This window comes from Mobula birostris, chromosome 3 (assembly GCF_030028105.1).
Source record: "Mobula birostris isolate sMobBir1 chromosome 3, sMobBir1.hap1, whole genome shotgun sequence".
Lineage (NCBI taxonomy): Eukaryota > Metazoa > Chordata > Chondrichthyes > Myliobatiformes > Myliobatidae > Mobula > Mobula birostris.
Window position 1 is genome coordinate 99,341,529 of NC_092372.1, and position 13,807 is coordinate 99,355,335.

The 13,807-nt window shown below is 38.6% G+C and overlaps 1 protein-coding gene across 3 annotated transcripts in view; it reads left to right on the forward strand.

Moving 5' to 3' along the window:
• rasgef1ba (RasGEF domain family, member 1Ba) overlaps positions 1-13,807 on the forward strand; it is a 74,651-nt gene that overhangs the window by 18,313 nt on the left and 42,531 nt on the right. For 2 of the 3 annotated variants that reach the window (XM_072251902.1, XM_072251901.1), the window contains 2 exons: positions 8,519-8,731; positions 10,126-10,200. In XM_072251902.1, coding sequence (XP_072108003.1) covers positions 8,519-8,731; positions 10,126-10,200 — 288 coding nt within the window. The remainder of the gene's footprint in view (positions 1-8,518; positions 8,732-10,125; positions 10,201-13,807) is intronic. The other variant, XM_072251899.1, reaches the window with a different exon arrangement.

Here is a 13,807-nt window from a genome sequence, read left to right on the forward strand (position 1 = left end):
TAAAGTTAGGTAATGCAAGACCTCCATCTCTCTTAGCTTTCTGTAGATGTATTTTACCCAATCTCGGGTTTTTATTTTGCCAAATAAATGAAGAAATTTTAGAGTCAACTTTATCAAAAAAGGATTTGGGAACAAAAATCGGTAGTGCCTGAAATACATATAAAAATTTTGGAAGAATAAACATCTTAACAGCATTAATACGACCAATCAAAGTTAAATAAAATGGAGACCATTTAAATGAAAGTTGAGTAATGTGATCGATTAAGGGTAGGAAATTAGTCTTAAATAAATCTTTATGTTTACAGGTAACTTTAATCCCAAGATATGAAAAATGATTATTAACCAATTTAAACGGAAGATTCTGATATAAGGGAACTTGCTTATTAATCGGAAAAAGTTCACTCTTACCGAGATTTAACTTATAACCTGAAAAAAGACTAAATTGTGCTAATAAATCTAAAGCAGCAGGAATAGATTTTTGAGAGTTAGAAATATATAAGAGTAAATCATCAGCATAAAGTGATACTTTATGAGACTTTAAGCCCCGAGTTATCCCAATAATATTTGGAGATTCTCGAATAGCAATTGCAAGAGGTTCTACTGCAATATCAAATAATAAAGGACTAAGAGGACAACCTTGTCTGCTACCTCGGAAAAGAGGAAAAAAAGGTGAGCTTAAAGAGTTAGTACGGACTGAGGCCATTGGAGAATGATATAACAACTTGATCCAGGATATAAATTTCGGGCTGAAATTGAACATTTCAAGCACCTTAAATAAATAAGGCCATTCGACTCTGTCGAAGGCTTTTGCAGCGTCTAAAGAAATGACGCATTCAGGATCATTTTGCGAGGAAGTATAAACAATATTTAACAGTGTATGAATATTATAAAAAGAGTAACGACCTTTAATAAAACCCGTTTGGTCTTCAGAAATAATATAAGGAAGTGCTTTTTCTAATCTGTTTGCTAATAATTTAGAAAAGATTTTAGAATCAACGTTTAATAAGGATATCGGTCTATAAGACGCACATTGAGTAGGATCTTTATCCTTCTTTAATATTAAAGAGATCGAAGCTCTATAGAAAGATTCAGGAAGTTTACCAAGTTTTAATGAGGCCTCCAGAACCCTGAATAACCAAAGAATTAATGAAGATGCAAAACATTTATAAAGTTCCACGGTAAACCCATCAGGACCAGGAGCTTTCCCTGGACTCATAGAGAAAATAGCCTTCTTAATCTCATCAGTAGTAAAGGAAGTGTCAAGCATAGAAGATATATCATGTGAAATCTTAGGGAAATCTAGATTATCTAAAAAATCATACATATATTTAGAGTCTCGTGGAGACTCTGATTGATATAAAGAGGAATAAAAATCAAAAAAGGATTGATTAATCTCAGCTTGAGCAGATACCAGTTGACCATTTTGATTATGAATCTGATTAGTTTGAAATTTGGAATAGTTAGTCTTCAATTGGTTAGCCACAGTTTACCAACTTTGTCACTATGTATATAAAATTCACTTCTTGTTTTCATTAATTGATTTGCAATTGCGGACGAAAGTAATAAACTATGTTCCATTTGAAGTTCAGTTCTTTGTTTATACAAGTTCTCAGAGGGAGCTGTAGCGTATATCTTATCAATTTCCTTAATCTTGTCTACAATAACCAGCTCCTCATCCTTCAACCTCTTCCTCAAAGCAACAGAATACAAGTTATCTGACCACAAATATAAGCTTTAAAAGTGTCCCAAAGGATATTCATAGAAATATCTTCTGTATAGTTGATTGTAAAAAAAAGATCAATCTGTTCATTCATAAAGTTAACAAAATCTGAGTCCTGAAGCAACATCGAATTAAAACGCCATTGTCTATTATTTTGTGTGTTGGCTGATATTTTAATGGAAAGCTTAAGTGGAGCACGATCCGAAATGGTGATAGTCATATTCACATTTAACCACTGAAGGAATAAGACAAGAGTCAATAAAAAAATAATCAATTCTTGAATAGGAATGATGAACATGTGAAAAAAAGAAAAATCTTTTTCCTGAGGGTGCAAAAAACGCCAAATATCCGTTGACCCGGAATCTGAAAGGAATGAGTTAATCAAGGTTGCAGATTTATTGGGTAAGGTCCGTAAAGGAGCTGAACGATCCAAAGATGGAGATAAGCAAGTATTAAAATCCCCGCCCCAAATTAGTGAGAAATCATTCAAATTCGGGAACAAATTAAATAATGATTTATAAAATTCCGGACAGTCCATGTTAGGAGCGTGAACATTAACCAAAACTACCTTTTTATTAAAGAGCAAACCATTAACCAATAGAAATCTACCATTCGGATCAAAAATAATATCATGTTGTACAAAAGTGATTGAGGGATCTATAAAAATAGAAACCCCCCAAATCTTAGCGTTGGAATTTGAATGGAAGTGTTGACCCTTCCAGAATTTGAAAAAACATAATCTGTCCCCCCTCTGCACATGGGTCTCTTATAAAAATAGAACATGTGCTTTAAGTCTCCGGAATACTTTAAAAACTTTAAAAATCCATCTCATAGGCATTCTACGAATTCCCTCTATTGGGATCAGGCACCAACCTGATTTTCCTAATCTACCTGCATATTGAAATCCCACATGACTAATGTAACATTGCCCTTTTTACATGCCTTTTCTATCTCTCATTTTATTCCACATCTTAGCTACTGTTTGGAGGCCTGTATATAACACCCATTAGGATCTCTTTACCCTTGTAGTTTCTTAACTACCCACAAAGATTCTACATCTTCTGGTCCTTTCTAAAGGATTTGATTTCATTTTTCACCAACAGAGCTACCCCAACTCCTCTGACTACCTGCGTGTCCTTTTGATGTAATGTATATCCTTAGATGTTAAGCTCCCCACTATAATCTTTCAGTGATGCCCATAACATCATACCAGCCATTCTCTAACTGCGCTAAGAGGTTATCTACCGTATTCCATAAACTGCGTGCATTCAAATATATCACCTTCAAGCCTGTATTCATCACCCTTTTCAGTTTTGCCCCCATGTTATACTTCAATTCATCCCACTAACTGCAATTTTGCCCTATCATCTGCCTGTTTTACCTCACAGTCTCATTACACAATGCTTCTCCTTGTATATCAACTGCTCTGCCCACAGCTGTGGTTCCTATCTCCCTGCCAAATTAGTTTAAACCCTCCCCAATAGCTCTAGCAAACCTGCCTGCAGGGATATTGGTTCCCTTCAAGTTCAACCATAACTCATTAATTTTGTATAGGTCATCCCTTCCCCAGAAGAGATCCCAATGAGCCAGAAGTCTGAAACCCTGACCCCTGCACCAATTCCTTATCCACATATTCATCTACCTAATCATCGTATTTTTACCTCACTGGTGCATGGCACAGACAGCAATCCAGAGATTACACACCCAGAGGTCCTGCATTTTATCTTTCTATCTAACTTACTATGTTCTCTTTCCAGGACGTCCTCCCTTTTCCTACCCATGTCATTGTGCCAATATGTTCCACAACTTCCGGCTGCTCACTTTCCCCCCTGGAATGCCATTGACCCATTCTGAGACTTCCCTAATCTGGGCACCTGGGAGACAAAATACCATCTGGGTGCCTCCTTCACGTCCACAGAATCTCCTGTCTGCTCCTCTAACTATCGAATTCCCTATCACTATCGGACACCTCTTCTCCACCCTTTCCTTCCGAGCTACAGAGCCAGACTTAGTGTCACTGTGGCTTCTTCTTGTAGGTTGTTCCCCCTCCCCCCTCAACGGTATCTAACTTGGTATACTTATTATTGAGGGCAACAGCCAGGTGGTACTTAGCACTGGTTACCTATTCCAAAGAGGGTTAGGCTTAGTGAGTTGATAGCATGCTATGTTGGTGCCAAAAGTGTGGTGACAGTTTTGCCCCCCAGAACAATCTTTGTTGGTTTCACTGTATGTTTCAATGTACAAACCCCATTTCCGGAAAAATTGGGATATTTTCCAAAATGCAATAAAAACAAAAATCTATGATATGTTAATTCACGTGAACCTTTATTTAACTGACAAAAGTACAAAGAAAAGATTTTCAATAGTTTTACCGACTAACTTAATTGTATTTTGTAAACATACACAAATTTAGAATTTGATGGCTGCAACACACTCAACAAAAGTTGGGACAGAGGCATGTTTACCATTGTGTTACATCACCTTTTAATAACACTTTTTAATTGTTTTGGAACTGAGGATACTAATTGTAGTAGACTTGCAATTGGAAATTTTGTCCATTCTTGCTTGATATAAGACTTCAGCTGCTCAACAGTCCGTGGTCTCCGTTGTCTGATTCTCCTCTTCATAATGCGCCATACATTTTCAATAGGAGATAGATCTGGACTGGCAGCAGGCCAGTCAAGCACACGCACTCTGTGTCTACAAAGCCTCGCTGTTGTAGCCCGTGCAGAATGTGGTCTGGCATTGTCCTGCTGAAATAAGCATGGACGTCCCGGGAAGAGACATCGCCTTGATGGCAACATATGTCTCTCTAAAATCCTAATATACACCTCAGAGTCAATGGTACCTTCACATACATGCAACTCACCCATGCCTTGGGCACTGATGCACCCCCATACCATCACAGATGCTGGCTTTTGCACCTTTCGCTGATAACAACCTTGATGGTCGTTTTCATCTTTGGCACGGAGAACTTGACGCCCGTTTTTTTCGAAAACTAGCTGAAATGTGGACTCATCTGACCACAGCACACGGTTCCACAGTCTTTCGGTCCATCTGAGATGAGCTCGGGCCCAAAGAACTGGCCAGTGTTTCTGCATAGAGTTGATGTATGGCTTCCTCCTTGCATAATACAGTTTCAAGTTGCATTTCTGGATGCAGTGACAGACTGTGTTGAGTGACAATGGTTTTCTGAAGTACTCCTGAGCCCAGGTGGCTATAATTGTCACAGTAGCATGACGGTTTCTTAGGCAGTGCCGCCTGAGGGCTCGAAGATCACGCGCATTCAACAGTGGTTTCCGACCTTGCCCTTTACGCACTGAGATGTCTCTGAATTCTCTGAATCTTTTCACAATATTATGTACAATAGATGTTGAAAGACCTAAATTCTCTGCAATCTTGCATTGAGAAATGTTCCGTTTGAACTGATACTTGAATATTCTGTGCACTTTTCAATCTTATTTTAACTCTGTCCCAACTTTTGTTGAGTGTGTTGCAGCCATCAAATTCTAAGTTTGTGTATGTTTACAAAATACAATTAAGTTGGTCAGTAAAACTATTGAAAATCTTTTCTTTGTACTTTTGTCAGTTAAATAAAGGTTCACGTGAATTAACATATCACAGATTTTTGTTTTTATTGCATTTTGGAAAATATCCCAACTTTTCTGGAAATGGGGTTTGTACTTCTGACAAATAAAGCTGATCTTTAATACTGGAGAACTATTCAATGGTCTAAGCAGGATAAAAGCTGCTCTTGAGCCTTTAATACATCCTTTCAGAGTTTTGTATCTTATTCCTGATGGGAGAAGGCTGTGGTTGGAAACTGGGGCCCTCTGGGGAAAACTCACATGGTTACAGAATACACAGACACAGTCCACACAGAATTGAGGTCAGGCCACTGGAAGTGCTAAATATGCTACCCTTGAACTTTATACTGTATTGGTTAATGATGATGTTTGACTTGTATTATCATTTATCCATTTTGATTAAGTTTTGTTGCCTTATTCTCACCTCATCCTGCTTTGTACACGTCTATTTCCTTTCATACTGTGGGGTTCTACTGAATGGTGACTGATTCCTAACTCCTGTGCTTAGCAGTCAACTAAAGCAGCTTTAGTTAGCTCTTTCAGGTGCGGCAAGCAGAAGTTAACAAAGCCCTTTATCTCACAGGCAGTTTGATCACAGTGCAAAATTAGCCATGTGGTCCTTTTGGATACTGTTGATGATCTTGGAAAGCTATCCAGGAATAGAAATACTTATCTGTTTACTGTGTCAGCATTTCTGTGAAATTATCAAAAACATTTGTTTCCTTATTATGAAAGCAATACATCTATAGCTTCTGTTTGCAATGAAACAAAAGTAAACAAGAGGCTCAAGTTTTTCTAAAGATACTGTTAGACTGTCGGTGATGCTTTGTCCATAGGTACCACCATAATTTGAGGTATTTTGAAAGACTTTAATGAGTAATAGCCTCAGAAATGCTCCTGTGCCTCAGAAGGGCATTAATTAGTTGCACTGAGGGGCTTTGTTGCTTTGTGCACAGCCCTGTCAGCAATATTTTGTTCTCCACATAGTCAAAACATTGTGAAGGAAGTAGCCTTGCTTTTACAAACACATATAAAGAACTTGTCTCAAAGTGATGTATTGGGTGGGAGCAGTTTGAAGACACACAAGTGCTGGATCTAATGATGGGGAGAGAATGGTAGTGGTGTGGGGGGTGGCAAATTAAAGTGCGATCTAAGTAACAAGTGCAGCAAGGGTGATGTGTGAGTAAGATTTAGATAGAAGTGAACACAGTTTTAGAAGATCTTGGAACAAAACATAGCTGACAGGGGATCCACTGCTGAGGCTCAGTGCTCCTAACTCTAAGCAATGCAGAATCTGTCTTCTGCTCCAATTTATATGTCTGACCAGTGAATAACCAGAAAAATAATTAAGCAATCTTGGCAAGGCGGCTGCTGTGTGGAAAAGGCAACCAGAAGTATTCGGTTATTCGTGTGCACCGACCAGAGGCATTCTGGGTAGCAATCTGCATTTGGATTTTCCAGGGTGGAGGGGACCACATTGTGAGCACTGAATGCAGTACATTCCCCACCAGAGTGCGCGTGAGTCATTGCTTTATCTGTGTCCCTCAAAGATGGGAAGATAAAAGCTAAATAGGCAGCTGCTGCATGTCCTGTGATTGCTTCCATTGTTGTCTATTCCACTCCCACTCTGACCTCTATGCCTTTGACATTTGCCCCCACAAAGCTCAATGCAAACTCAAGAAGCGTCATCACATGGTCTGACTAGGCATGTAACCACACAAAGGAATTCACGCAGAATTCAACAATTTTAGTTAAGCAGGTTGTATCAGGGCAGACTAGTTCCGATGGCAGGCATTAACTTTTAATGCTCACTATGTTTTTCTCTGTCCCTCTACAAATGCTGCCTGGTCTGCCAAGTAATTCCAGAATGTTCTGTTTTATTTCTGATTTCTGGTATCATCAGTGTTTTGTGCTTCACATTTCCAGCACTGTATTCTCTTTCTTGTTCTGTTTTCAGTCAAATCATTTCTCTTATATGTCCTCCAAAGATCAGCAATGATCAATAATCCTAATGATTGTCTCTCAGCTGGTGCCATCACCACTAATGTCTCTTGTTCCCCACTGTATTATGGATAGTTCCTTTGTTCTTCCCATCCCTTCCCCTTCTTTACAACTCAAAATGTGTATGGTTTTTAACTTGTCTCAGTTCTCAGTTTTCATTAACCAGAAACATTAGGTCTGTCGCTTCCTCTGTGTATGCTTCCTGACCTGCTGAATATCTCCAGCATTTTTTTGTTTTGCGCCAGATTTCCAGTATTATAAATTCCATTAATTTTCACGTAAACCAAACTTTAGCTATCTGTATAATGATTGGCCAATATGTTATTTCTCCAAGTCAGAATTACCACTGCATTGCTGACAGTGCGGATAGGATTCAACTTGTCTGTGGGCTTAACATCACAGTTATGTGAATGACTCTGTAATCTACATGCAGTCTTTACTTATTTACTCACTTGGGCCCTTAGCTCCAGGTAGAGCACAGACCATCAATGACCTCCCACCTCCATTGCCCTCTGAAGTCCATGGTATGGTTGGAGTTCGTCAATGCTTTTGCAATCCATTGCATCCAGTGTACATGGGATTGGCTTATTCAATTCACCAGAGCCCTGTTGGCTGGCTTTAGTCATTTCCACTCTCACGAAGGGAAGTGGGGTTGGACTTTGAGAGGCACGTGCAGTTTTTAGGTCTCTAAATTTGCCTCATTCATCTAATTTTGTTTATTGCTCACTATATGTAGTGTAGTGATTAAATGCTGTAGTGAAAGCTCAATGCTTTATCTGAATGGTTATATGGCAGATACTAAGTTTAAAGCATGTAGGATTATATAGTTGCAAGTTATTGTAAAACACCATCCAGTTTACAATAGAGGTTGAAATATTAATCCCTGGCTCTTTGTTGTGACCATTACATTGGCTATTTTATTTGAAATATTTCCTGAACAGCTCCTCAGAGGTTTGTGGTGATAATTTGCCTTGCTGTCTGCTGCATAGCAACGTGTGCTATCCTCTGGCTTTGGAGTTTACAGAACCTTCCATTCTCGGAAGTGGACAAATTGTAACTGGCTGTTCACGTATGGGCAGAAAACACTTGAATTGAGAAGGCACATTTCCTGTAATTGACAGGAGTTCTGAAAGAAGTATTTGATACACATATCGGGATTTGTCCGGACATTATCTTTAATGTGTTTTTTTTCCTTCCTCCTCCCTGACAGCTACATCAGAAACCCGTGCAGCAATTGACTCAGAAGTTGATCAGGAAGCTCGCTACTCTTAACCAGTACGAAGAAGTTCTTACAAAATTAAATACATCAGTCAGCGACCGGTTGACAGTGCTAAGGACCAAACCACAATCCATCCAGAGGGACTTAGTGATCATCTGCAATGATCCATACACTTTAGCTCAGCAACTAACACACATCGAACTGGTTAGTATCTTATATTTAGCATTTCTATGGCTTATTTATAGCACTTTCTATGCATTTTAAAATTTTATTGTGATGATGCTCTTTATGACTCACTCAATTTGGAAGGTACTCATTTCCCAAGTGTTAGAAGTTTATGTTTGGGATTTCATGGTGCTGGTGTAACATTTAATGATACCAGTTACATTGTTTAAATCTTTTAGCGAGGGAAAATGCACATTATGTTAATTATTGTTGAAATGCCATCCAGAGCAGCTGGACTTGCAACCTCAGGAGTTAATTTGGCTTTGGAGTGTGAGTGGTAGAAGATAAGGAACTTTTGCAGATTATTACCATGTCCAATCTAAAATAAATAATCCTGATTTCTTTCCACTTGATCAGCACCCAGGTATATAGCGCCCAAGTCCCTGACTGACAAACTGACATGTCCCGCAAATTGCTGGTACAGTTCTTTGCAGTGCACAGACACACACAATCCAGCCTGTGACTCCACCGATCGAACACTGGAGGGCAGCACCACTGGAAGAGGCGAGCCCCCAATTGAGCATGGACGCCAAGCTACACCGCCTCTGGATTCTCTTTGCCTGGATTGCAGCAGCAGGCAAGCCCTCGGCTTGAGGCCTAGTCGTTGCAAGAACCACATTTACACAGCTGCCTCGTTGATTGGTTGTGCCACCAAACAAGCAACATTCCTAATCCTCATAATTTCTCAAAATAAATTTACAGAAGTCTCTCCAGTAAGCACTAGGACTTGTAACTGATGTACTGAGTACTCTGTAATATTTTCTCTTCATTGAGATTCCAGTTGAGTAGATTCTTTTGTAAAGTTTAGATTTTTTTCCGATCTAATGGTTGAAATAACATTGAAAGTATGGTGGCTGGATTCACTCCAAGATACAATGGACAAATAATAGGTATAAATTAGAAATAAGTTATTATATTCACAAATTAGCAAACAATCACTTCACAGAAAAAGTAATTATGAAAGCTGTTTTAGTGTTCTGCTACAAAGTTAGTACCTGAGGAGAAGTCCTTCAATAGTTTATTGGATGTTGGCATTACTAGCATTGTCACATTTACTATCTGTTCCTAATTACCCCTGTACAGAACAGTAATTCTTATGAGTTTTGTCAGCTCTGCTAACATTGCCTTGTTGTCATTCAAGATCTTCTCCAGTAGGAAGAGCAGATAATTCAAGGACACTTCAGTCCTTAAGAACTGCTGAACCATCGGGAATGTTGCTTTTCAGATAAGATTTGCGAACTCTGCTCATGCACGTGCACATAATATTCAAAGCTATAATAGATTGAAGAGTGAATTTCCTTCCTCAATGATAGTGCCTTAATTATAAGTAGACTTTTAATTTAAGTTTGACTTGTTCTTTTTGTTTTCTGCAGGAACGGCTCAGTCATATTGGACCTGAAGAATTTGTCCAGACCTTTGTTCACAAAGACTCTTTAGACAATAACAAGGTATGCTTTGTTTCCAGTTACAAACTAATGTTGGTTTTAATGTTTGTCACCTAAAATGCAGGCTCTATTTTTAAAGTTTCTTTTGATTTTTAACATTTCAACAATACTTCAATTCACACACATTAATATACAAGGAAATCAGCACTTGCCAGACAAACTTTAGAGCTTATTAACTTCAAAAGAGATGTGATAAAACAGAAATTTTGCATAAATTCTCATCGACTGTTACCACAGTCTAATTGTCCCTGAGGTCAGGAATTCAAATCGCCATTGTCACACAAGTGACAGGCTTTGCTCAGAAAGGCAACTGCCTGAAGACAAGTTTTAAAATGTACTTGACATAAAGTCTCAGGAGTCTATCCAATAATAAGAATCAGAATCAGGTTTAATATCACCAGAATTTTTGTGAAGCTTGTTTTTGTGGCAGCAGTACATTTCAATATTTAATAATAAAAACTGAATTACAGTAAATATATATATATGTATGTATGTATGTGTAGCGAGGAACAGAAGAAAGCAATAGTAATAGATATGGTAACCCCAATGACAGTAACATCAGGAAGAAAGAATGTGAGAAGCTGGAGAGATACCAGGACTTGAAAGAGCAGATAGAAAGGATGTGGAAGGTTAAAGCCAGGGTAATCCCGGTGGTGATAGGAGCACCTGGAGCTGTGACACCTGGACTGGGAGAGTGGCTCCAACAAATCCCAGGAACAACATCTGAGATCCCAGTCCAGAAGAACACACTACTAGGAACAGAAAGAATACCATGCTGAACCCTCAGGCTCCCAGGCCTCTTATAGAGGACCCAAGATTGAGGGAAAAATACACATTCACACCACCAATAAGGGGTGAGAAAAGTAGTTAAGTAAGTAGTGCACGAAAAGTAGTAAGGTAGTGTTCATGGGTTCAGTGTCTATTTAGAAATTCTGATTGCAGAGGGAAGGAGCAATCCTTGAATTGTTGACATTTTGCCTCAAGGCTCTTGTACCTCCTTCCTGATGGTAGCAGTGAGAAGAGGGCAACAAAAAAGGTGGTCAATTAAGAGTTGCATTTTATTTCTTAAAAAGATAAAGACTGAGAAATTATGACAACAGTTATAGTCAATGTTCGCCTTATTGCTAGATGGTTTATATAATAAATGTTTTATTTATTTGTAAAAGCTTTTTGATATGGATAATGAAAAAAAGACGCAAGCTGAAACTAAATACAAAATCCAATATGTCAAATGTTCAATCCCTGTTGTTAATTGATCTTGGTACAAGGGATACTGTTTGTCCGTAAGCTGGGGAGGGAGAGAAATCAGCCTTGATTCTGACTCCAGCTTGTTATCCAGTAACACTTAATGAAGATACATCTAGGTGGAGAATCGTGTGAAAGGATCTGAGCTGCTGCAAAATACTTAATGGAAGCTCAAATAATTGAAATGCCTTCTTTGGCAAAATGCCCACCTTTTATCATATTGGATGCTCTTGTTTTCATTGCCATACATTTTGCCTTCATGGGAATATTCTTAAATTATATTCAAACCAGTCTTTCCTTATAGACTACCCATTGTTTAATTATAGCATTTTCTGCCAATTTTTGGTTGCAATTTACTGTAGCCATATCCATTTTCAAAATGCTGAAATTGATCCACTGCCAATTAAGCATTTTTACTTTAAATTGTTCCTCTTTCTTTTCCTTCATTAATATAAACCTTATGAGTACACGATCTCTGTTCCCTTAATGTTCTTGGACTGGTACTAACTGATCCTATAGAACTGGATCCAGCAACGTACCTTCCTCATTTCATGGACAGGAAGTGTAATGGCCAAGACATTTTGCATTAGAGATAGTTTCCTGTTTGCCCTTTGAAGTATTACTATGTACATTTTTATTTCACTGAGTTGTTATTGGAAAGTGGGTATCATTTTAATTCTATCTCTTGCTGTGCTGTCTCTCGCAATGTCAGTGAACAGCAAACCCTACCCCACCCCACCAATATCACTACCACTTCACTTCCTGCACACCCTGAGGTATCTATGTAGCTATGATTTTGATTGTACTTCCCAGAGAAACCATGAGCCTCCCCTCATCTGTGTTCAGAAAAGAATGTCAGGTCATGACTAAGATGCATTGGGGAAATTCCCGCATCACCTTCTGGCTCTCCTTGTCAGTTCAGTAGTCACCCACTCTTTCTCCTACTGCATAGCATTCAGCTGTGGGGTGATCTCTGCCCAAAATATAGCTTCTACTACTCCTCAGCCGTCCAGAGCATGGGCTGTTGATATCTCCAGTAAATGTCTTTGTCTCGGACACACAAGGATGTGCATTTAACCTGACTGGGGTCTTATGCCTCTGTTTATCAAACTTTCATCCAAAAATTTCCAATTCTCTTGCATCTGAGTCCTCTTATCTAATGTTGGGTGAATAGATGCTCCTGAATGTAAACAAATAGTCTTCACAACAAGCTGTGCTATCATAGAAACTTGTACTAATTTCAGATGGAGGCCGGAACAGAAAGTTTTCGGATTATTTAGCCCTGGCCTGTCCATACCACAGTTTGTGCTTACCAAGCCCAGGCTGTTCTGTGCATTTTTTTTAATTGAGTAAAGAGAATATTAAAAGATTTATTGAGCATTAGATTGGTAATTAGATAAAAACAACTCTTAAAACTCCCATAATGTGCAAAAATGATCAAATAAATTAAATTAGTATGTTGCTTTACTGCGGCAAAATTGACAGTTCTTTTCTCGGTCTCTCATGTGATGTGAGTATGGCTGACAAGGTAAACATTTGCTGCCCATCCCTGATTATCTTCTATGCTGAGGATAGCTCCACGGGTCTGTTAATAAGGACTGTCAGGGTTGGACTTTGTGATGATGAAAGAACACTGATGTATGTAGTCGTCATAATTACATGTGTTTTGAATGGGAGCATGTCAATGGTAGCATTCTGATACATTTACTGCTCTTGCTTTCCTGACTCCAGGTTGTAGTTGTGAGAAATCCTGTTGGTTTGCTGCACTGCCTTTTGTAAACTGGACATTATTGGTAGTGGGATAGTCAGAGGGTGTTTAGAGTGTGTGCCAATCAAACAGGTTGCTTTATTCTGGATGGCTTCCAGTTTCTCAGTTATTGTCAGAGTTGTACTTATCTGGTAAGGAGAATGAGTCCAATCACATCCCCTCCCCCCAGACTACTCAGTATGAAATGTGAAAAGGCTGTGGAGACTCCAGAAAGTGGATCATTTGGTAAAGATACTATGTTTCCAATCTGTTCTTGTAGCAATAGTATTTAAGTGTCTGGTCAGTGTAACTAGTCCACCCAGAATATCGATGGTGGGAGAATCAATTATGTAACTGCAAGAAAAGGCAGCTAAATATTCTTATTAGTGATAGTCACTGCTTGGCATTTGTGACATGAATAATACCCAATTAACTATTGTTCAATTAAATAATATATATCTGGTATTGTGCATCTGTTTAAAGTGTCCTTCCAGTATGATCAGAGTTGAGTCATCAGCAAATATATACCTTATACTTTATTGTCGCCAAACAATTGATACTGGAATGTACATTCATCATAGCGATATTTGATTCTATAATCCCGCTCCCTGGATTACA